Source organism: Pristiophorus japonicus, chromosome 8 (genome assembly GCF_044704955.1).
Source record: "Pristiophorus japonicus isolate sPriJap1 chromosome 8, sPriJap1.hap1, whole genome shotgun sequence".
NCBI classification, from domain to species: Eukaryota; Metazoa; Chordata; class Chondrichthyes; family Pristiophoridae; genus Pristiophorus; species Pristiophorus japonicus.
Genome location: NC_091984.1, coordinates 57,706,176 through 57,731,697, shown reverse-complemented (window position 1 = coordinate 57,731,697; position 25,522 = coordinate 57,706,176). Strand labels below are relative to the sequence as shown.

The 25,522-nt window shown below is 43.2% G+C and overlaps 1 protein-coding gene across 8 annotated transcripts in view; it reads right to left on the bottom strand.

The window, feature by feature from the left end:
- mast2 (microtubule associated serine/threonine kinase 2) overlaps window positions 1-25,522 on the bottom strand; it is a 641,111-nt gene that overhangs the window by 119,648 nt on the left and 495,941 nt on the right. For all 8 annotated transcript variants that reach the window (XM_070886829.1, XM_070886832.1, XM_070886830.1 and 5 more), the window contains 2 exons: window positions 22,915-22,993; window positions 10,085-10,239 (listed from right to left, as the gene is read on the bottom strand). In XM_070886829.1, the coding sequence (XP_070742930.1) occupies window positions 10,085-10,239; window positions 22,915-22,993 (234 nt within the window). The remainder of the gene's footprint in view (window positions 1-10,084; window positions 10,240-22,914; window positions 22,994-25,522) is intronic.

Genomic DNA, 25,522 nt, shown 5'->3' with positions numbered 1-25,522 from the left:
TGTCATGGTCAGCCTGCTCATCCATCCTGCAGGTTTTCCCTCATCCACACAGGCAGCAAAAACCTCATACCTGTTGGATAAGGGCAAAGGCCGAGGCTCCTCCAGCACTGCACCTGGGGTCCTCTTACCTGCCTGGGGGTTTATGTACACAAATCTTTGAAGATGGCAGGACAAATAAGGCTGTTAAAAAAGCGTTCAGGATCCTTGGCTTTAAAAATAGAGGAATAGAGTACAAAAGTAAGGAAGTTATGTTGAGCCTTTATAAATCACTGGTTAGGCCTCAGCTGGAGTATTGTGTCCATTCTGGACACCACACTTTCGGAAGGATATCAAGGCCTTGGAGAGGATGCAAAAGAGATTTACTAGAATGATATCAGGGATGAGAGACTTCAGTTATGTGGAGAAATGGGAGGAGCTGGAGTTGTTCAAAATGATGAAGGATTTTGTTAGAGTAAGTAGAAAAAAACTGTTTCCACTGGCGGGAACGTCGGGAACCAGAGGACACAGGTGTAAGGGAATTGGAAAAAGAACCGGAGGGGAGATGAGGAGAATTGTTTTTTTTTTTAATTGGCAAGTTGTTATGATCTGGAATGCACTGTCTGAAAGCAGATTCAATAGTACCTTTCAAAAGAGAATTAGATAAATAGTTAAAGGGGAAAAATTGCAAGGCTATGGGGAAAGAGCAGGGGAGTGGGGCTAATTGGATAGCTCTTTCAAAGAGCCAGCACAAGCACGATGGGCTGAATGGTCCCCTTCTGTGCTGTATGAGTCTATGAAATGTTATGGCTAATCATGTGTTTATTTCTAGAGACATGTGTTATTCTGAATGACATTCCCTGCATTTCCACACACACAACATTGTGTGTGTGTGCATGCGTGCGTGTCCACCACAGCAGAAGGACCCTCTCTTAGAAAGTTATTTTTTCATCTTTGCAGTTGAAGAATGCAAAGATCAGAAACCACAGGAATTTTACTGGTGGTATAATTGAGCCAGCTGGAAAAGAGGATCTCTGATCTGATTAAAACTCACCGGAAAAGATCCACCACCAATGTGGACTCTGGGCCCAGGTCAAAGAGATGGGGTAAGCCCGGCAATTTGCACTGTGGGTTGCCTCAATACTGCATGGGCTAGCTAGGCTTTAATGGATGCTCTCGTTATGTTTTACAGCAGCTGTGCATCAGGAAGAGGCAGAAGATGATCCAGAAGGATAAGCAGAAGGACAAGCAGAAGTAGCATCCGAAAGACATCCAGAAGAGAGTCCAGAATGGTTTCCTGATTTTGAGCAGGATGATCTGGATGAAGGCCAGCATGAAGATCCCCCACTGATCAGATGGTCGTATTGGACCTGCAGCCGGTGGAACCCATGGATCAGGATACGTGTCCCAGTGTGGTCCAGCAACACACACCTGTGAGAGGGATGCCCAATAGGGTCGAGGAGCAAGGCACAGGTGGGAGACGGCAAAGGAGGGTAGAAAGGATAGCTGAACCACAAGCATAGATAGACATGGTACAGCTCATCGGGATGAGTGAGGAGAGTATGCAGCTAACCAGGTCGCTTTTGGACACAATGGGTGAGGTGAGGATAGAAATTGCGGGACTGTCAGGAGAAGTAGCAACACGGTCTGGAGGAATAGGACCACCATTGGCGGGGCAGATTAGGGAGGGAATGGTGGATGCACTTGATGCACTGTCGGGATAGCTGATGGGTAAATTGTCTGACATATGTGACAGAAATTTGCAGGCAGTTGCTGCAATAAGGGAACACACCCAGATTGTCATTCAACAACACCAATCGGCGGCATCAACTACTGCCACTCAAATCATCCCCAGATCAACCTCAGGGACTGTGCCGCAGAATGATCCACAGCTTGAAAAAGACAAAGACGAACCCAGGCCTTCCAGAAAGGTGTCTACTAGGTCTGCCCCTATCCAACCCCACCAACGGAAAACCAAAAAATATAACCTTGGGCTCACCGGGGGGCCAAGAAAATCTGCTGCGCCAACAGACAGGGCTAAAGATGCAGGCAAGGGGGGCACTACACGCTAGTGGTCGTTGCATAAGGGGGAGGAGAGATATTTGTACCTTGCTGTTACTTGCTTTGTTAATAGAAAAGTTGATACAATAAAGTTTTGTTAATTGAAAAAGTTAAAATTTGCGAGAAGTTTAAAGTTTGATACATGCTAATTGAAAATTTTAAAGTTTGATATTTCTTCATTGAAAAATAAATGTTTTATTAAAGTTAAGTACAAATGTACAAATGTCTAATAAACCTATTCTTTTAATTTATCCAGAATCAATGCATTATTTTGTGAATTTAACCAACATAAACCTACACATTATTAAAAGTGAAAATAGGTGTAAACAGTCAACACGGTGCGACACTATAATCAACCATGCCACCGTTTAGCCTTCAGACAGAAAAATGTTCACGGATTAGCCACTGACACAAGTCTCTAGCAATGGCTAGAGGTCCCCTTGGTCGTCCCACCCTCCTCCGCCATCGTCCTGTGGCTTGAGATGGTTCCTCTTCCTGCTGCTGGTCCTCCTCCTCCTCTTAGTCAGCCTCCTCCGAATCCTCATCCCTCTTTCTCCCCTCAGGAGGATCTTCAATGTCCAGTACCTGTCCCCTCATGATGGCCAAGTTGTGCAGCATGAGCGACGTGGTGAGGGGAGTATTGTAGGTAGCCTCCAGAGTGGTCCAGGCATCGGAAATGCTGCTTTAAAACACTAACTGTCCTCTCTCTGATGCTCAGTGTCATTATATGGGACATATTGTACTGATGCTCTGTATCAGTGCAGGGTTTGCATAGGCGGGGTCATAAGCAAAGTGGCGAGCCAGTAACCTTTGCCACCAAGCAACCAGTTCTGCCCTTCTGGTAGCTCCTGAAACAAACATCGCAGATATAATGCTCTCACGTAGGATGAAAGCATCATGGATGCTACCAGGATATTTGGTATCCACTGCCATGATCCGCTGCAGATCGTCGCACACCAGCTGCATATTTAGGGAGTGGAACCCTTTCCTGTTGCGGTAAACTACGGAATCTTGCAAGGGTGCTCTCAAGGCGATGTGGGTACAGTCAATGGCACCCTGTACCCTGGGGAAGCCAGCAATTTTGGATAACCCCACAGCCCTGTCTCTCATTGCCTGCATGGTCATTGGGAAAGTGATGAACTGGTCCCTTTTGGCATAGTGAAGCAGTCACCTGGTGAATGCAGCAATGGGTGGTGTGCTGAGAGATCAAGCTTACGTCCCCAGTTGAAGCTTGAAATGATCCTGTAGCATAGAACACAAGTGCCGCTGTTACCTTTACTTCTACAGGTAGGGCAGTCCTCCTTCCACTTCTTGGCCGTATGTCTGCCCTGATTAGTTGGCAGATCTCAGTAATGACCTCACTCAGTTGCAGGTATGAACGCCTCTTCCGCCGATAGACTCGCTGAGGGTAAGGCCTCCTCCCCATCAATTTGTCTCCCCGATATCGGCGTTGAATTATTCGTTGCCTCTGCATGTGCTTGCCATGTATGGCCAACGCTCTTATCAGGCATGCTAAAATTTGCACCCATATTATCGTTATTATGCAGGTAAATACTTAAATCCTCTCCTCTCTGCTCCACAAGGCTGGGTGAAGCCCTAGATCGGACCACACCCTGATCTGTGCATGCGTCTGTTTGTTTGTTTGTTTGTACAGTGATTCTCTTGGCTCCCCTATGATAAATGGTGATTTCCAGCTTGCTGCTGTGCCTGTGCACAAAACGCCCCTTTTGAATATTGACTGAGCTCGAGCACGGAGCGAAGGAGTGCCAGCTGGGCAGAATCGCAAACTCCGCCGGACACAAGCACAACAACTCGCCCCTCGGCTTCAAAAGCAGCCCGTGCTCTGGTGCTGGTGTCCGGCCAAGCCTGCAACCCTGCCCGGCCTACACTCCCCCGACCCGTGCCTGGAACCCGGCCAGCAACGATTGTATTGGGATGGACAGTCGCGATTTGGGTGAAAAAGAACCCTAACCCAGCAAAGTTATTTCAGTTCCCTTCCTCCGAAAAACTTACACATTTGTTTATTAAATTGTCTCGCTCCAAAAACTTGGAAATTACTTTCCAAGTTATTTTCCAGAGTACCCTGTCAAAAAAAATCCATGCATTTGTACTTTATTTTGTCTTCTTTTGCCTGGCCCCAATGTCCTTTTGTGCACCGCACCAATTTCCTTAAGTTCACAGAAGGTTTTTTTTTTGTGGCTTTTTGGCGGTATGCACCGTGCTGAAAGAAATCGTAGACGGCCAAAATCGCCTAACGAAACAAAAACGGCACCCGAGCCCGTTTTCACTCGTGTCTGCGCCAAAAATGTTTAAACTGGCGCATATGATTCGCGCCAGCGTACAAACTTTGGTGAAAATTGGAAACTGAGGATTTGACGCCAAAAAACGGTTGGATGCAAAAGACGGCGCACAATCATGGCAAAAATAGAGGCCAAAAAAGACATAGGCTTAGAGTCATACAATGGTTTGAGGTGATAGTGAATTGTTTCCATCTCTCTCTTTTTCCTATTTTCAATGTAATATTCCAATACGAACGAATCAAATTGCCAACTGCTGAATTTAAAGCCTCCTACTCACTTACTGGATGTGGTGGCAAATAAGTTCTTGGTTTGCAATAGGTTTTAAATAATATATTTATAATAATCACCTTAGAGCTTTTTGTTTAAAACGGCACACTGTCTTTAACAAAAAATACCTAAAGCTTTTTTTTTTAAATGAATAAATTAAATATGTCAAAAACATCACTGACATAACTGTTACTGGATAGTAGAAGTGGATCCAGTCATCTTCTAAGCAAGATGGGATGCATAAAGCCAAGATCAGATCAACCATGATCTTATTGAATGGTGGCGGAGCAGGCTTGAGGCGCCAGATGGCCGACTTCTGCTCCTATTTCTTATGTTCTTATGAGTATGGAGGCTACATTCCAAACAGGTCAGATTGGTCTTGTATTAATGATCCAACTGATGATCGAATTGATTACCATAAAAATAGATTTATTCCAATCAAATTATCTTTGTTCAGTTCCTGCCAATTAATTTACTATTGACTAGTTGTTGAGATGCACATTAATTTTAACAAAGTCGATTTAAAAAAAAGATTATTTCCTTGGAGCTAATAATACCCTTGACTTTATTCAGAATGTTTAGGTCATTGAGTGGTTAGGTTTCACAAATATTGAACAGTTACCCTTAATTCTCATGTCAGTCAACACAGCTTGCAATAATTCTCAAGAAATGCAACAGGAGTCCACATTTTTTTATAAATAAAGACCTAATGCTATTTGGTTTCTTAATGCTAAATTTCACTTAGGTTATTGAACCCTGATGATCCTTGTGGCTGAGGGAGCAGATAGAATGCAAGTTAAATGCCTTATTCCTAGGCCACTCACACTTGGCACAGCTCAATAGTTTACACATTACTATCAGAGTGGTCATAAGGAAAGCTTTATGCTGAAATGGGGCAGTCATCGGATTATAGCAGTAACACCATTTCCCGTCCTTATCCAAGCGCAAAAAACCCCCACTAGAATTGAACTGCACTCCTAGGTTGAGAATTAGGGTGCGTTTACACTGCAACTCGAGCATTGCTGCGAGGCAGTTTTGCTTCAGAAAGATGCTACAGTTATAGATTTAAATGCAACCTAATCTGGAGCCAGGGTTGATCGGACACTGAAATTAAGTGGAGTAAGGCTAGCTGGAGAAGGGAGTCTCATTCCGCTTCACTTCAGAATCAGGTCAGGCCCTGGCTGGATTTACATTACACACGTTTATCACTGGTACTGCTTTGCACCAGCACTCCGCTTGTAGTGCAAACGCACCTTAAATACAACTCAGCTTCCTTTAAGGTAGCATGATGCTATTTTTAATCAGATTTTAAAGTATCTCCTAAATAGTGATGCCTTAAATATTGCAGTTACAGTGCATGATGTTTGGGAGATAATATAAATTTTGACCAAAATAATTTAATGCAATTATATTAAATGAGAGGTACAATGGTGACACGTGAAAACATCAGTGACGACAATTCCAACAACTATTAGATGGCAGGGAACGATTGGAGCAGCAAATGTACCAAAGTGTGGATATTTGAAATAATTCCTCTAAAGATGGAATTTAACCAGAATACTTTCAAGATATAGGCCCTGATTTTGCAGTAATAATAACGCTAAGGCTATCAGCGCTCACTGTTATTATGGATCAAATCTGACAGCAACATCTGGAGACTGCATTTGCAGTTAGGAAATCAGGACGTTGCTGTCCGAGGTGCCCTGCTCCTCTACAAGCTTCACGACACTGGTACCTCACCAATGGATTCAGCATTAAAACACATGAAGGGTGTGAAGTTGGGATGCTTACCCAATAAACACGCCAGAAAAAAATAGGGCTTGATTATAAGAAAAAAAAAAGGAGTAGGAATAGGCCATACGGCCCCTCGAGCCTGCTCCGCCATTTAATACAATCATGGACTCAGCTTCACTTCCCTGCTGCTCTCCATAACCCCTTATCGTTTAAGAAGCTGTCTATTTCTGTCTTAAATTTATTCAATGTCCCATCTTCCACAGCTCTCTGATGCCGCAAATTCCACAGATCCACAACCCTCAGAGAAGAAATTTTTCCTCATCTCTGTTTTAAATGGACAGCCCCTTATTCTAAGATTATGCCCTCTAGTTCTAGTCTCCCCATCAGTGGAAACATCCTCTCTGCATCCACCTCGTCAAGCTCCTCATAATCTTATACGTTTCAATAAGATCACCTCTCATTCTTCTGAACTCCAATGAGTATAGGCCCAACCTACTCAACCTATCTTAATAAGTTAACCCCCTCATCTCCAGAATCAACCTAGTGAACCTTCTCTGAACTGCCACCAAAGCAAGTATGTCCTTTCGTAAATATAGAAACCAAAACTGCATGCAGGTGTGGCCTCACCAATACCCTGTATAACTGTAGCAAGACTTCCCTGCTTTTATACTCCATCCCCTTTGCCATAAAGGCCAAGATTCCATTGGCCTTCCTGATCACTTGCTGTACCTGCATACTATCCTTTTGTGTTTCATGCACAAGTACCCCCAGGTACCGTTGTATGGCAGCACTTTGCAATCTTTCTCAATTTAAATAATAACTTGCTCTTTGATTTTTCCTGCCAAAGTGCATGACCTCACACTTTCCAACATTATACTCCATCCGCCAAATTTTTGCTCACTCATTTAGCCTGTCAATGGCCTTTTGCAGATTTTTTGTGTTCTCCTCACAAATTGCTTTTCCTCTCATCTTTGTATTGTCAACTAACTTGGCTACATTACACTCAGTCCCTTCCTCAAAGTCGTTAATATAGATTATATATATAGTTGGGGTCCCAGCACTGATCCCTGCGACACTTCACTGGTTACCGATTGCCAACCCGAGAATGAACCATTTATCCCTACGCTCTGTTTTCTGTTTGTTAGCCAATCCTCTATCTATGCTAATATATAGCCCCCAACTCCGTGAACTTTTATCTTGTGCAGTAAGCTTTTATGTGGCACCTTGTGATCATTCAAGTCTACGTGAACTATTAACAGCATAAGTCTTAATTACTGCCAAATAACTTCTCTGGCACTGAAAATTTACTTTTACATATGTGCAGTTTCATTCCTTCATATTTTAATTATTGTTGGAGATTTTTGTATTTAATTAAAACTAAAATATATTTAACTTTCTTTTTGTTTGTTTTATCTCTCTCTCTTAATCCCATCCTTCTTTCCCTTGCTTTATCTCGCTTTCAATACATGATTTTACATTGAATTCAATATTCTAACTTACACTTCCTAGTTTAGACTCTGCGTGCCTCAGTAAGGATTCGTCAATCTGATTAGTTGAAGAGACACGCTGTTGCTTTCCCTGCTCACTCAGGTCCCCGATCCCCTGTAGAGGATGCCATGCTGTATTGGACTCCCAATGACCAAATTGTTGCGCAAAAGCCTATTAAAAGTCTGTGGGCAGCTGAAAGCATAATGAACGGTGAGCACACTCATTTGCCGCTGACCACAAAATCTGGGCCATAGTTTTATTTTTGAGTGTTCTTGTGAATGTGACAAATGTGACAATGGCAGGGTCACACAATGTTTGGTGTAAGCCGCAAAATGGGGAGCCGGGGGGGGGGTGTGCGGGGAGCTGCATTCTCCCTTTCTTTGTACATACTTGGTCAATAAAGACAAGTTTTGCAATTAATTGTTTAAAAATGCTCCAATTATTCAGCTGCTATTGAAATAATAGTTAGCAGGCAATAAATGGCTTACTGATTTGACTGTAGAAATGGGACAATACAAAGGGCTAGAAATTCAGCGATTTTGCGACTGGGTTTTTGGGGCTATTTCACCTTTTTTGGCAAAAACACGGTCGGTGGAAAATTCGGAGAAGTTTTACGGTGGCAGTTTTCAAATACCGCTGGAGAGAGGAGTGCTGCCGTACAAGACTCGAAATATCACTTTCGCCAAAAATTTGGCTCTGTGTGCACCTGTATTTAGGACGGGAAAAAAACGCCAGGAAAAAAGCTGCGTTGCCTGCCCTTGGATCAACAATAAGTATGAAGACCTGCAAAAAAGGTAAGTTAAAGTTTTTATTTTTTTTTTTTAATTCTTTTGCAGCAATTCACTAGATAAGTGCCTTGCAAATTGTTTTGTGACTTTTCTTTTTTCCAATTTATTTTCAGGTGTTTTCCCGCCCTCCCTAGACCCAACTCGCAGCGATATTGGCCTCAGACGAGGATCACGGTTTGCGCCCCGAATCCTCGTGCAACGCTGATTTTTACCATTGCCCAAATGAAAGCTTGAATTTACGGCCTCGTAGCGATAGGGTTGCGATAATGATAATTTTGGTGAAAAAAATACAATTATCGCCGAGAACAGAATTTCTAGCCCTAAGAGCCTGAAGTAAATTTTACACTGTTGGCTCTAGACCAAACAAATAACCAAAAGCCATTTCCTTACAATTTTGTAACAAAACAATATTGTTTGTGTTATATATGTAAACCTGTAAAAACCATGTTCAACCACCAGAGAGCTCATCCCCTGGAATCCCAAAAGATCCCACAATCCCTTGGGAGCACCTGTATATAAGGAGGCCTCACAGGCTGGAGAGGCACTCTGGAGACCTGTAATAAAGGACTAGGGTCATACATTACTTTGAGCTTACAGTATCTGGTCAGATCCTTTATTCAAGACATAACAGTTTGCATCCCAGAAATACTGCAAAGTATAAGTGTCATACTCCTAAAATCATTTCACAACGTATCACAGAAAACACCAAGAAATTTTCTGTAAATAACTGCTCTGCAAGGATGGTGCAAACAGGATACATCTTTAAAACTGAGACTTAACCAGTTGGGACTGACTGCTGTCACTGGAGTGTGCCATTACTAATAGGATAAACATTGAAAAGTTCTGTTTTGAAAAAGGATTTTCCTATTAACTGGAAATTTCATGCAGAATTTATTTACATTCATCATGAAAAGCATTGCCATGTTTAAGCAAGGCATATGACATTAAATGTGAAGCACAGTGAAATGGGATTATCACCGTGGTCTTCCAATCCAGCCAAAATTAAGAATTGACAAAATAAAATCAGCTGTGGTTGGCCGAAACGGTTTCTTCATCAATGCTGGAAACTGAATTTGCCAATCGTTGGTCGGAAGTCTCTTGTACTTGAATTAACAAAGCCACATGCTGTTAATAATTTCCGACTTGCATCATAGAATTTCCCAGTTACAAATATTCAGATGAAACCATTTCTTGCCACTCAATGTCACTACCATACCTTGCAAATATCATCCCAATATTTAATTTACAAATTATTAGTTGAAGATTTATAAAGAGCCTGCTTTGTAGAAGCTTGTCATATCTGAAAATTACTGCGCCCTCAATCTTAAATAATCATAAAATGTAAAAAGGATCAATACTCCAGACCCGCAGGAATTCAAACAAATACATTGTCTTCTTGCTGTAACCCTTACTTAAGTAATATTATATTTAACTGGTGTGCTTGTCAAGATTTATTTTTATAGTACTAACCTGAGGCTGCGTGATCGAGGACGCATGGCAGGAGACTGTCGTCCATCATCATCTGTGATGCTCTCTGTACTGAAGTGCTTGCTGAGGAAATGCAGTTCATCGGCTGTGGGCTGATATGGCAGCTGGTGAAGTTTTTCCTGTGATGAGCAGGATGACTGTGTGCAGTAAAAAAATCTTTCTAAGTGCTATTTCTCATCAGTCCGAACTCCATTGCTCTAAATTACTAGAGCATGGAAGTGAAGGGAAAAACAAGTATTCAAGGCAAAATAAAAAGGTCAAACAAATCTGCTATTTTAGTGAATTAATATGCTTCTTGCTACAGCAAAATTTGACTAATGTTGGCACCTCAAATCTGCATAATTATGAATCACATCACAGGTAACAAAAGCAAAGCACATTTATCACAAGAGTAAAATGTATTTAAGATAACATATTTTCTCAAAATACAGCTGTAGAAATATATATATATATATATATCATTTCATTACTTTTTTTTAAAATCAAAAATACTTCTGAGTGTTAAGAAGCAGAATAATCCTGCTTTATGCATTTCTGAAACATTTTCTTTGAAAACTAAGAGTTTTCATTAAAAGTCCACAGGTCCATGATGTCATTCACCATTTATGTTTAATTACTTCAGCAGGATTGTTTTAATTCGAATTGAGCCATAGTTATGACTGAAGTGGTCTAAATGCAGTCTATTCCTTGCACAAGTAGTACGACAATAAATATCAAAACAAAGAAATACATTTCAGTGCTTAACTAAACTGCAAGTCAGCACTTCACTAACATTTTCAGGAGAATTTAAAAAAATTAAAATTAATATAATTAACGTTAAAGACCACGCATTATGTAACTGAATTAGCAGGACTATTTATAATATTGGAAGCAACAAAGTACAGTGCTGGTTATCAAAATAAACTATATGGTAGTTACACAGTACCCCACAAAAAGCATTAACCTCTGTTCTCTATTTTGGAAAAAAAACAAAGATGATTTCATACGTGATGTCATATCAGAATCTATGTCTAGGTAACCATTTCATTTTAACATGACTGAATATTACGATAGATGTTGAGCACAGGATAATTGAAAGCCGAGTTACTCAACACCTTTGCCTTGCACACGACCTGGTAGATGAGATTGGTGCCAGCATAGGCCATCTACAGCCGTTCTCTTGCTCAGGGAAATGTAGATTTGGGGTACAGAGTGGGGATCCAATAGGGAGAAAAAAAATAAACTCTTAGTATATTTTTGGGGTTAAATACCTCTTTGTCTCCAGCCACGAGTAATGTATCACTGCACTCAAAGTCAACAAAAAGCAAAATCGTGCAGATGGGGGGTTAAAACTACCCTCCCAGATTCATGTTCACAAAGACCATCTTAGTTGCAGATCCAGGAGGAAAATTTGAAGTTGAGGTGAGGAGGAAGGGCAAACAAGGGCAATATTTCACATTACCTACTTCTGCACACGATTTCAGGGTGATGACAACTTTTTATTTCTAATTTCTTGCATTTGCAATTTTCCCTTTTTATTTTAGACTGCGTCTATTTGTACTAATTGAGAGGCAGTTGTTTCTCTGATTGACTCTCCATTTTCACATGACCTATTGCTGATTGGTCCCCTTGGAAGATAAGCCACACCCTGAAGTTCCTCTGGAATGTATAAGTAGAACCGCCCAGCCCAAGTTCTGAGTGACTTTCCAATTTGTAACTCGATCCATTTTGACTTCAGAAGCCACAGAGGGTAAATCTCCCTAAAAGCCACCAAGTTCCAGCCGAAGTCCATTATTCCAGCGTTAGTGCTGCCTCCGCTAGCTGAAGACCATTACCCCAGCGCAAGTGCATCCATCCTCCAGCCGGTCCCCTACCCAAGCGCAAGACCTTACCCCTACTCCCATAGATGGGGCATTGTGTACAGATTGTTAACAGGTTTATTGGGTATGAAGTGAATAGTGACAGTGTCGTGACTTCTGGATTTCATCCACTCCAACAGTGTCTTTTGCAACACACGCACCAGGGGGTTGGAAGAACGTGATCCGTCTTCTCTAAGATTCCTCTCTCCCCTCTGGTACCCCCCCCACCCCGCACCTGTGTCTCTATCCCCCCCTCACCCCCACCACAAGCCGCTCTCTCTCTCGCCACACCCCCACCAAGCTCACTCACCACCCCCACCCACCCCAAGCTCACTCACCACCTCGCCTCCCCCAAGCTCTCTCTCTCTCTCTCTCCCTCTCCCTCCCCCTCCCCCCAAGCTCCCTCTCTTCCCCCCGCCCCCACTAAGCACACTCTTCCCCCACCCCCCCAAAAGCTCCCTCGCCCCAAGCTCTCTCTCTTCCCCCCCGCCCCACAAACTCTCGCTTTCCACTCCCTGCTGCCCCACACTCTCTTCCCGCCCCCCCACACTCGCCAACTCTCTCCGCGCCCCCACACCAACTCTTCCTCCCCCCCCCCCCCCGCCACACTCTCCTCTTCCTCTTCATCCTCCTCCCTCCCTCCCCTCTCCCCAGCAGACCCTTGTAGCGCTGCAAATGGCTCAGGGCCCACGGCCCACTCGGGGCTCGGCGCTGCAAGTGGCTCGGAGGCTTGCCGGATGTGTTCGGCTGCTCAGGCCTCAGGGCTGCTGCTGGATGGATCAGAGGCAACGTGGTGTTGGACGCATGCACAGGAAAGGGTTCGTGGGAATTGCGCTGGGGGGGGGGGGGGGGGGCGGGGGGAGTCGGTGATATTTGTCCTAACTCTCGCTTCTGCGCATGTGTCAGAAGACTTAGTACAAATAGTTTCCCGCTTTATTTTACCATTATTTCTCCCTGGAATGCCAGCTTTGAAAAAGTTTTGTTCTTCTCGGTCATGATTTCTCTTCAACTCTTTAATGTTGTTCAGCTTCATTGTTATCCTTTTTCCCTTCTCATCTGTGACGCTGTATTTGCAAAGACTTGCTTTTACAGACATCTTCTATCTCAACACCTGCCTCCACCTATGACTAACTCCAACAAGATTCCAGTTTATAGTTCACCCTTCCCTTTTTGGATCCACTCATGATCACCAATTCCTTCGAGTTTTCTAATGCCACTGAGGCTCTGATTACTGCTCTCAGCGCTTGGTGCAATCCATCCTCTCTAGCATGCGGGCCCACATGCACTCTCGACCTCTCTCTTCAATCTTTACCGTAGCTGCCCTGGTCCTCAGTTTCACATCATCCTTCACCTTATCCAATGTTTCAACAAAAAAGCAATTTTTCTTCCTTTCATGTATTAAGGGCCAGTGCTGTCCAACCCCCTAATCCTTGTGCCCCTTAACTTTCTTATCCTCATTCTTTTCTGGATTTTCAAATTGCACTCAGACTTTCCTTTTTCTAATCCCCAACAATCTGTCCTCAGCAAAGGCCTCAAGTTTCATCCTCTCCCCCACCTCAATGAATTCTGAGTTTCCAAGATTTCCTTCATTGGTTCTGTTGATACAGGGACAGATATCGCAATGTATGTAATCATGAAATTCATTTAATATGTAACCACACGTATTGTGTTGATAAAACTTTTGTAATAACCACAATTATTTTAGGTGACCACATTTATTCAGTATATTAAGGCAGTCAGCTTGGACGGTGTGTATTTAAAGCCCACAGTTCAGACATGGAAGAATCGAGCACATCTTAGAAAAGGCTAGCTAGATTCTCCAAAAGAGATAAGAGGATGAGGTTAAGTGTCTTCAATTGTCTCGAACACAGTATTGTGGTCAGCCTAATCTCCCCATCAAAGATGATGAGGTCAAGTCGGCGCAGTCAGCCAGGATCTTTTCAACAGATTAGGTCTGGCCTCATCAAAATGGATGAGGCATTGTTATCCTGATCACCTCATCAGAATTGCTAAGGCTAAGTCAACAAACCACACAATCTTCAGCTAACAGAGTATAAATAGAAGCTCGAACCCATGTCCAGTGGAGATCCCCTCGAAGGTTCAGATTAGTTTTGCATGGGCAGACGTAAATGCTGGCACGAGCCAAACGCCTGTATAGTCTGAAGAAGTGAAGTCGTCTGCAGAAAATAGGATCCGCAGGTGGGGGAGTGGCGGGAAATGGTACAATGGAAGGAGCACATATCTACAATTAATTGTACATTGTCTGCATAGCTACTGTGTGCGCTGAAGCAAGAATAAAAGTATTGTAACCAGAACCAAAAGCTGACTTTGTTACTCATCATCATAGGCAGTCCCTTGGATCGAGGATGACTTGCTTCCACTCTAAAAGTGAGTTCTCAGGTGACTGAGGAGTCCAATGCGGGACCTACAGTCCCTGTCACAGGTGGGGCAGACAGTGGTTGAAGGAGAGGGTGGTTGGGGAGCCTGGGTTGACGCACACTCCTTCCACTGTCTACACTTGATTTCTGCTTGTTCTCGGCGATGGGACTCAAGGTGCTCAGTGCCCTCCCGGATGCTCTTCCTCCATTTTGGGTGGTAGTGGGTCAGGGATTCCCAGGAGTCGGTAGGGATATTGCACTTTATCAAGGCAGCTTTGAGGGTGTCCTTGAAGCGTTTCCTCTGCCCTCCTGGGGCTCGCTTACCGTGTCAAAGCTCTGAGGAGAGCGCTTGCTTTGGGAGTCTCATGTCGGGCATGCGGACGGTGTGACCCGCCCAACTGAGCTGATCGAGCGTGGCCAATGCTTTGATACTAGGGATGTTGGCCTGAGCGAGAACACTGACGTTGGTGCGTCTATCCTGCCAATGGATTTGCAGGGTCTTGCGGAGGCAGCGCTGATGGTACTTCTCCAGCATTTTGAGATGTCTGCTGTATATAGTCCATGTCTCTGAGCCATATAGGAATGCGGGTATCACTACCGCCCTGCAAACCAGAAGTTTGGTGTCGGATTTGAGGTCCTGGTCTTCAAATACTCTCTTCCTCAGGCGACCGAAGGCTGCGCTGGCACACTGAAGGAGGTGTTGGACCTCGTCGTCCATGTCTGCTCTTGCTGCCGAGGTCTGGAAAATGGTCCACGTTGTCCAAGGCCTCGTCGTGGATTTTGATCATCGGGGAGCAGTGCTGTGTGGCGGGTTCAGATTGGTAGAGGACCTTTGTCTTACGGATGTTTAGGGCAAGGCTCTCGTACGTCTCGGAGAAGGTGTTGACGATGGCTTGGCGTTCGGCCTCCGAGTGTGCGCAGATGCAAGTGTCGTCTGCATGCTGTAGTTCAATGACAGAGGATGGGACGATCTTGGATCTAGCCTGGAGGCAGCAGAGGTTGAACAGATTCCCATTTGTTCTATAATTTAGCTCCACTCCAGTGGGGTGCTTGCTAAGGGGGAGATGAAGCATTGCAGCAAGGAAGATCGAAAAGAGCGTTGATGCGATGACGCAGCCTTGCTTGACCCCGTTCCGGATGTGAATTGGGTCTGTGGTGGATCCATTGGTCAGGATCACAGCTTGTTATCGTGGAGCAGACGTAGGATGGTGACAAACTTTGTTACTACTCAAGTGAACAATGCACACACGGTGTTTTTTTTAAATTCAACAGCTTCCACCTTTTTTTTTGTCCAAAGCCTTGTTGCCCTTCCCCCACCATGTATCTGACCTCTTCTCCTATCTCCAGCCTTCTAAATTCTCCTGGGCCCCTCTAGTGTTTTGCCTTCTCGAGATGTTTATATTGAAAATTGGTACTATGACATCAGGTGTCTCCGTTTCTCTATCCACTTAATCATTTCAATCTATCCCCCCTCTGAATCTACTGTTCTCTATTCTCTCAGTTCTAAATTATCATTAAACCCAAAGACAAGATGATGTTGCATGGTACAGGTTGTACCTCTCCAGTCCGGGACACTCTGATCCAGAACCACCTGTGGTTCGTCATCAGTCCCTTGCCTGGAGCAAGTGTCGGGCGGCGATGCGGGGGGGGGGGGGCAGGTCTGGGTGCAGCAGCGGCGATGGGACGGGGGGGGTCCGGATGCAGTGGCGACGAGAGAGGGGTGTGCAGCAGGTGTGGGTGCAGCGGCAACAGGAGGGCGGCGGTGCGGCAGAGGGAGACACGAGCTTATAAAAATAGAACAGCAAACCAGCACGGAGACAGAGCGAGGCCAGAGTTTCGTAGCTGAAGCGTGGCGGAGGCTTTCAGGAGCCCGGGCGCTGTCAGCAGGTACCAGTAAGCCTAGGCTAAGCATGACCTCCCATGGTTCGGCAAATTCTCTGTTCCGGCACCGGTCAGGTCCCGAGGGTGCTGGACCAGAGAGGTCCAACCTGTACAAGAACTGCTACCTGGCTGTGGCCAAACACCAATTCACTGACGCAGGTTAGTGGAATCATGATCTCTGGACCATGACTTCACAACGAATCTGTTCCAAGTCATCATTTCCCAAACTGTGACTGACCTCATCTCCTCTGGAAATCTCCCCTCCCCACAGCCTCCAATGTTGTTGTTCCTCAACTCCGCATATCCCATTTCCAACTCCTCCCCAATACACTATCCCAGCAGAAAGATTTGAGACGATTTTAACCTAACTCGCCAGGCAGGAAATCCACAGAATCGCGCGGGATGCCAGTTTTACATCCCGCCCAATATTGATCTGCATTAACTTCAATGGATGGTCAAATCGGACAGGGTGTAAACCTAGCATTGCATCCGATCCTGTCAGTTTCCCAACAGGCGGGTTAGGTTAAAATTGTCCAAAATGTTTCAGCTTATTCCTGTCCCACCAAACTAATGTCCTGTTATCTTGACTCAATCCTTTTCTCGCCATGTCTACTCTCTACCCATCGATATCTGCAGCTTTTAACAATTTCAGATTTCTTTTCACCATTGACGTACAATCCCTCTCCAGTTCCATCCCTCAACCAGGATGGTCTCCAGCCTCTAATCTGGTACACTGAATTCAGTGCTCGTGGTGCAGTTTTCTCTACACTGGGCAAACCAAATGCAGATTAAGTGAAATCATTTACTCTGTGCAGAACTGTGGCCTTAACCTAGCTGTGGCTCACCACTTTAACTTCCCCTGCCTATTCTTACTACGATTTCTCTCTCTTTGGTCTCCTACACTGTTCAACTCAAGCTTCTAGAACAGTACCTCATATTTCTGCTGGGCACAGTGATCTTAAATAGTGACTTCAGACCTTATCTTGATGCTACATTCTCTTCACAATACTAGGTGCTTGTGGTAGGGAGGATCTGCTCAAGTACATGGTAGGCAGTTTGACATTTGGGTCAAAAAACCTTCAAAAGAGTGGCACAGGTCTGGGTCTGTGGTGTGGATCCATTCTTTTTCTGTTTGCACGATTGACAAATCTACTGTGCTTCGCTTTCATAGAATAGCACAGGAGGCCATTCGGCCCATTGAGTATGCGCCGGTTCTCTGGAATAGCAATCCAGTTAGTCCCACTACCCCACTCTTTCCCCATACCCCTGCATTTTTTTTTTCTCCTTGAAGTATTTATCCAATTCTCTTTTGAAGGCAACTATTGCACGATTGCACGAAGGCTACTATTGCACGTGGCTCCAGGATGATCAGGGCTGGGAACTCAACATCCAAGGGTATTCAACATTCAGGAAGGATAGAATAAAAGGAAAAGGAGGTGGGGTAGCATTTCTGGTTAAAGAGGAGATTAATGCAATAGTTAGGAAGGACATTAGCTTGGATGATGTGGAATCTAAATGGGTAGAGTTGCAGAACACCAAAGTGCAAAAAACATGAGTGGGAGTTGTGTACAGACCACCAAACAGTACTAGTGATGTTGGGGAGGGCATCAAACAGGAAATTAGGAGTGAATGCAATCAAGGTGCAGCAGTTATCATGGGTGACTTTAATATGCCTATAGACTGGCCTAACCAAACTGGAAGCAATACGGTGGAGGAGGATTTCCTGGAGTGCATAAGGGATGGTTTTCTAGACCAATATGTCGAGGAACCAACTTGGGGGGATGCCATCTTAGACTGGGTGTTGTGTAATGAGAGAGGATTAATTAGCAATCTCGTTGTGCGAGGCCCCTTGGGGAAGAGTGACCATAATATGGTGGAATTCTATATTAGGATGGAGAATGAAACAGTTAATTCAGAGACCATGGTCCAGAACTTAAAGAAGGCTAACTTTGAAGGTATGAGGCGTGAATTGGCTAGGATAGATTGGCGAATGATACTTAAGGGGTTGACAATGGATGGGCAATGGCAGACATTTAGAGACCGCATGGATGAACTACAACAATTGTACATCCTTGTCTGGTGTAAAAATAAAAAAGGGAAGGTGGCTCAACCATGGCGATCAAGGGAAATCAGGGATAGTATTAAAGCCAAGGAAGTGGCATACAAATTGGCCAGAAATAGCAGCGAATCCGGGGACCTGGAGAAATTTAGAACTCAGCAGAAGAGGAAAAAGGATTTGATTAGGGCAGGGAAAATAGAGTACGAGAAGAAGCTTGCAGGGAACATTAAGACGGACTGCAAAAGCTTCTATAGATATGTAAAGAGAAAAAGGTTAGTAAAGACAAACGTAGGTCCCCTGCAGTCAGTATCAGGGGAAATCATAACTGGGAACAAAGAAATGGCAGACCAATTGAACAACTACTTTGGTTCGGTATTCACTAAGGAGGACACAAACAACCTTCCGGATATAAAAGGGGTCAGAGGGTCTAGTACGAAGGAGGAACTGAGGGAAATCCTTATTAGTCGGGAAATTGTGTTGGGGAAATTGATGAGATTGAAGGCCGATAAATCCCCAAGGCCTGATGGACTGCATCCCAGAGTACTTAAAGAGGTGGCCTTGGAAATAGTGGATGCATTGACAGTCATTTTCCAACAATTCCATAGACTCTGGATCAGTTCCTATCGAGTGGAGGGTAGCCAATGTAACCCCACTTTTTAAAAAAGGAGAGAGAAAACAGGGAATTATAGACCTGACATCGGTAGTGGGTAAAATTATGGAATCTAGTATTAAGGATGTCATAGCAGCGCATTTGGAAAGAGGTGACATGATAGGTCCAAGTCAGCATGGATTTGTGAAAGGGAAATCATGCTTGACAAATCTTCTGGAATTTTTTTGAAGATGTTTCCAGTAGAGTGGACAAGGGAGAACCAGTTGATGTGGTGTATTTGGACTTTCAGAAGGCTTTCGACAAGGTCCCACACAAGAGATTAATGTGCAAAGTTAAAGCACATGGGATTGGGGGTAGTGTGCTGACGTGGATTGAGAACTGGTTGGCAGACAGGAAGCAAAGAGTAGGAGTAAATGGGTACTTTTCAGAATGGCAGGCAGTGACTAGTGGGGTACCGCAAAGTTCTGTGCTGGGGCCCCAGCTGTTTACACTATACATTAATGATTTAGACGAGGGGATTAAATGTAGTATCTCCAAATTTGCGGATGACACTAAGTTGGGTGGCAGTGTGAGCTGCGAGGAGGATGCTATGAGGCTGCAGAGTGACTTGGATAGGTTAGGTGAGTGGGCAAATGCATGGCAGATGAAGTATAATGTGGATATATGTGAGGTTATCCACTTTGGTGGTAAAAACAGAGAGACAGACTATTATCTGAATGGTGACAGATTAGGAAAAGGGGAGGTGCAATGAGACCTGGGTGTCATGGTACATCAGTCATTGAAAGTTGGCATGCAGGTGGTTAAGAAACAAATGGCATGTTGGCCTTCATAGCGAGAGGATTTGAATACAGGGGCAGGGAGGTGTTACTACAGTTGTACAGGGCCTTGGTGAGGCCACACCTGGAGTATTGTGTACAGTTTTGGTCTCCTAACTTGAGGAAGGACATTCTTACTATTAAGGGAGTGCAGCGAAGGTTCACCAGACTGATTCCCGGGATGGCGGGACTGACATATCAAGAAAGACTGGATCAACTGGGCTTGTATTCACTGGAGTTCAGAAGAATGAGAGGGGATCTCATAGAAACGTTTAAAATTCTGATGGGTTTAGACAGGTTGGATGCAGGAAGAATGTTCCCAATGTTGGGGAAGTCCAGAACCAGGGGTCACAGTCTAAGGATAAGGGGTAAAGCCATTTAGGACCGAGATGAGGAGAAACTTCTTCACCCAGAGAGTGGAGAACCTGTGGAATTCTCTACCACAGAAAGTTGTTGAGGCCAATTCACTAAATATATTCAAAAAGGAGTTAGATGTAGTCCTTACTACTCGGGGGATCAAGGGGTATGGCGAGAAAGCAGGAATGTGGTACTGAAGTTGCATATTCAGCCATGAACTCATTGAATGGCGGTGCAGGCTCGAAGGGCCGAATGGCCTACTCCTGCACCTATTTTCTATGTTTCTATTGAATCTGTATCCACCACCCTATCAGGCAGTACATTCCAAATCCTAACCACTCGTTGCGTGAAAAGATTTTCTCTCATGTTGCCGCCTCTGGTTCTTTTGCCAATTACCTTAAATCATGTGCCCTCTGGTTATCAGCCCTTCGGCCATTGGAAACAGTTTCTTTGTAGTTACTCTATCTAAACACTTCCTGATTTTAAACCCCTCTATCAAATCTCCTTTTGGCCTTCTCTGCTCTAAGGAGAACAACCCCAGCTTCTGCAGTCTATCCACATAACTGTAATCCCTCATGTATTTCCAGCATTTTCTGTTTTTATTTTGGAGTTCTAGCATTTGCCATTTTCCTTTTTAGTTGATTACTGCTTTTCTTTTAGATAATTTCAAAGAAAAGGATGGGATTTGGTCAGATTAACACTGGCAGCATGGACAAATGCTTTTAATCCAGGCCAAATCTCAGTAAAGATGACCTACACAATGATCTTCAACATTCAATATAGATAATGTAATAATAATTATAGTTTAAGATGATGCAAACATCTACAATACAGGCTCTCATTTTTTTAACTCTTCCGTGTTGGGCAGTAGCATTGATGGTAATTGTGAAAAATAGTAATTTTGTGGCATTCAGTATTAATGTATGAATGACACTTGAAGTGCAACTGGAAATTGAAAAACTGCTGGATTTTCTGAAAAGGTATTTCCAAAATTGACACCAAAAACTGCTGATATTGAGTGATCAGGGGTTCTCCCACTAAAATTAGGGACATGCTTACAACAAGAAGAAATTGCTCTCACCAATTCCAGCAACACATCTGATTGAATAAGTAGTATCCAAAAAATGTAGTAAACAGTGAGGAGGATAGTAACATACTTTAAGACATAGACTAGTGAAATGGGCAGATGGAATTTAACAGAGAAGTGTGAAGTGATTCAGTTTAGTAAGAAGAATGAAGAGAGGCAACATCGACTAAATGGTACAATTTTGAAGGGGGCGCAAGAACAGGCCTGGAGGTGTACGTATATGAGTCATTGAAGGTAGCAGAACAAGTTGAGAAGGCTGTTGAAAAGGAATACAGGATCCTTCGGCTTAAAAATAGAGGAATAGAGTACAAAAGCATCTTTATAAAACACTGGTTAGGCCCAAGCAGGAGTACTGTGGCCAATTCAGGGCACCACACTTTAGAAAGGATATCAAGGCCTTAGACAGGATGCAAAGGAGATTTACAAGAATGGTATCAGGGATGAAACACTTCAGCTATGTGGAGAGACTAGAGAAACTGGGATTGTTCTCCTCAGAACGGAGAAAGTTAAGGGGAGATTTGATTAAGATGTTCAAAATCATCAAGGGCTTTGATTGGGTAAATGAACAGAAACTGTTTCCAGTGGCAGAAGGGCCAGTAACCAGAGGGCACAGATTTAAGGTAATTGGCCAAAGAACCAGAGGCAACATGAGGAAAACCATTTAGTATGCAGCGAGTTATGATGATCTTGAATGCACTGTCTGAAAGGGTGATGGAAGCTGATTCAATAATAACTTTCAAAAGGATATTGAACAAATACTTCAAGTGGAGAAATTTTAAGGGCTATGGGGAAAGAGCAGGGGAGTGGGACTAATTGGATAGCTCTTTCAAAGACCGAGCACAGGCATACTGGGCCAAATAAAAACATAAGAAATAGGAGCAGGAATGGCCATACAGCCCCTCGAGCCTGCTCCACCATTCAATAAGATCATGGCTGATCTGATCATGGACTCAGCTCCACTTCCCCGCCTACTCCCCATAACCCCTTATTATTTAAGAAACTGTCTATTTCTGTCTTAAATTTATTCAATGTCCCAGCTTCCACAGCTCTGTGAGACAGCGAATTCCACAGATTTACAATCCTCTGAGAAAAGAAATTTCTCCTCATCTCAGTTTTAAATGGGTGGCCCTTTATTCTAAGATCATGCCCTGTAGTTCTCGTCTCCCCCATCAATGGAAACATCCTCTCTGCATCCACCTTGTCAAGCCCCCTCATAATCTTATACGTTTTGATAAGATCACCTCTCATTCTTCTGAATTCCAATGAGTAGAGGCCCAACCTACTCAACCTTTCCTCAGAAGTCAACCCCCTCATTTCCGGAATCAATCTAGTGAACCTTCTCTGAACTGCCTCCAAAGCAAGTATATCCTTTCGTAAATATGGAAACCAAAACTGCACGCAGTATTCCAGGTGTGGCCTCACCAATACCTTGTATAGCTGCAGCAAGACTTCCCTGCTTTTATACTCCATCCCCTTTGCAATAAAGGCCAAGATACCATTGGCCTTCCTGATCACTTGCTGTACCTGCATACTATCCTTTTGTGTTTCATGCACAAGTACCCCCAGGTCCCGTTGTACTGCAGCACTTTTCAATCTTTTTTCATTTAAATAATAACTTTCTCCATTTAAATAATAAATGGCCGCCTTCTGAGCCATATCGTTCTAAGAGTCTATGATTCAATATACTAGACTACAGTATCAACAGAGCACAAGGTACAGTTTTGGTATGTGTGATTAATCATTAATTGGTACTAGTGATAATCTATTTCAACATAATCAATACGTACAGATACTGTGGAACTGGGTGTATTGGTTCCATATCCAGAAGAAGGCAGGGAGGCCAGGGACCAGCGGCGTCCATCAGTCCTGGGGATTGAGAGGGAGAATATATAGAATTGTGACAACATGGTAATCATCATAAGCTATTTTAAAGTTGCATACAATCTTTAAAATGGTGAAAAGTATTCTACATGTGGCACTTTTGGTGCAGTGCACTGGAACTCCAATTCACTCTTGCATCTAGTGGTTTCCCAACTACAGCCATCCCATCAGTGGGTCTCATAAAGCAAAGATCAGGGATAATTCCAGCGAGTGGATAAGAAAAGCCCCCATACCAACCAGATTAACAGCATCAGAATCTCGTGTACTCTTAGAGCCATATTCGAGGTTCAGGAGACCAAAAATAAAGGAAGTGGAAACAAAATAGCAACAAAATAAAAAATCTTATTATTTAACCTGGAAATAGCCTCAGTCCGAAAAAAAATTAGAGGTACAAAAGAACAATGCCAACATTCCCCCCCAAAATGTGCACCTCGAACATGTAGATTTCTGGCAATAATAGACTGAAGTAATAACGTTTTGCTTTGACTGACTTACATCCGAAGCAGAACAAGGTATGTCAAGAGTATTTCAGATTTAAGTGTATGTCATCTAAAATTTTTCAGTTTCTGAAGAGAGGAAAATAGCAATTGGACTTCTAGATAACTATGCAATAGTGATTGCAGTTAAGGAATTCAAAGTTTTAAAAAAAATAGATGTCAGTGAAGGCTAATCTCAAATCAGGTGATGGACAGTTGAGTTAACCTCTCAAAACACCTTAACTGAACCAGCTAAGTACCATCTTAGCCCTTTTCTATGTATTGATATTAAACTTGAATCTTTTCTCTAGTGTCACTGCTGCCTGGAGTTTTTGTACATGCTATACTAAATATGTTGTTACACTACATGCAGAGAAAGTGATGATGGGCTTTTTGAACTATAGTGGCATGGTATAAAGTAGTGGCTCTTCAGATTGTGAATGCTGCTCATAAAACACAGCTGCAGACTTTCAGCCAGTACATTTCTGTCATGAAAGATCTAGATTAAATAGATATATTGATGACTTAGGACAAAATATCAGAATAGTAGGTGTAAACACCTTCAGTGTAGTTGGGTTTTCTATCAGACATTATCAATAAATTCTTAAAGGAAAACAGACTCAGGATTATGAATCACTGGTTAACAATTATATTCACTGTTGAACCTTGCTCAGCTTGTTTACAATCCATAATATATAAAATGGACTGGTTCCTCTGATTTCCAAGTGACTTTTAATGGATTATTAATCATGACTACTAAATATGAATAAAGATTTAAGTTATTTTAATTGCACGAAAAAAAGCAGCTCCAAATCAGTTAACGATCTCGAATGGAGGCCATTGGTATTATCACAATATTATTTATTTTAAACACAGATTTGATTAATTTGATCCTCCCTTACAGTTGGCTGCACACAAAGTGCTGAGCAAAGAGAATTGTGAGGCTTCCTAGATTTGCATGGCATCACAGCATAAGAGGTGGGCATGGGTTCCGCCTGGTTTATTTATGTTCCGTAATACTGTGTTGCCGTCTGTTCAAAGGCATTGATTTACAAAATCCCTGCTCTTTGAAGAACTGCAGAGTTACACATGCTGTTACCAGTACTAAAGTCTCAGATATATATTTAACCATAAGGGATGGAGCAAAGAGGAGGGGGGTCATAGGTAATGAGTTATTAGGAATCTTAAAATGCTTTATGCAAATGCTAAAAGCATTAGAAATAAAATTAAAGTCCTATGCACGTATGGAGAAATTAGATTATTATAGTGATCTCTGAAACATGATTCTAATTTGAAGCTGGGCCTACAGAGTGGCATTGGGCATGGGCCTGATGTCAGCAGGAGTACCCCACCACCCAAGAAGAGGGCATCACTAATGCAAAACAAGTAGCCCTGTCAAACTAAAAATGTGTACCTATATTTGGGTTCTTGTCATTGGTGATACAGATAATGTCCTGCAGTGCCCATCAGTTGCAAAAGGTTTCGAGCAAACCAGCAGAGACTGATCTCGCTCCAAGGTCACCTAGGCTTATGCGAGGGTTCAGAACAAGCAGTTGGAGCAATTCCTCCCACCAATCCTCCACATCTTAGAGCTGTGGATGGCAGCTTTCACACAGATATAGTTGGATGCAAAGGATGATGCAGAATTTAAGTTAAAGGGATCTCTAACTGGCAGAATAGGACAAAAAGGAGGGGGTTTAACTGTTTGTCAATAGGGACTTAATGAGAGAAATTATATTGGTCTGCAGATGCAATTTGGATCAAGCTATTGACTCAAAAGGACAACAGAATGAGGTCGTATGTGTGTATTGGGAGATTTTAATTTTTCAGATATTCAGTGGTCCAATAGTAATCTATTGTGGGAAGGGCTGAAATATTTGTAGATGTTATAAATGATTGCTTTTTACACGGTAGGTCAGGGAAGATACAAGGGGAAATCATATACGAGATCTAATTCTTCCTCCATATAGGAGAATAGCTGGGCAATAGTGATCACATCATCACTAGATTTAACCTGATCAACCAAGCCAATGCTGTT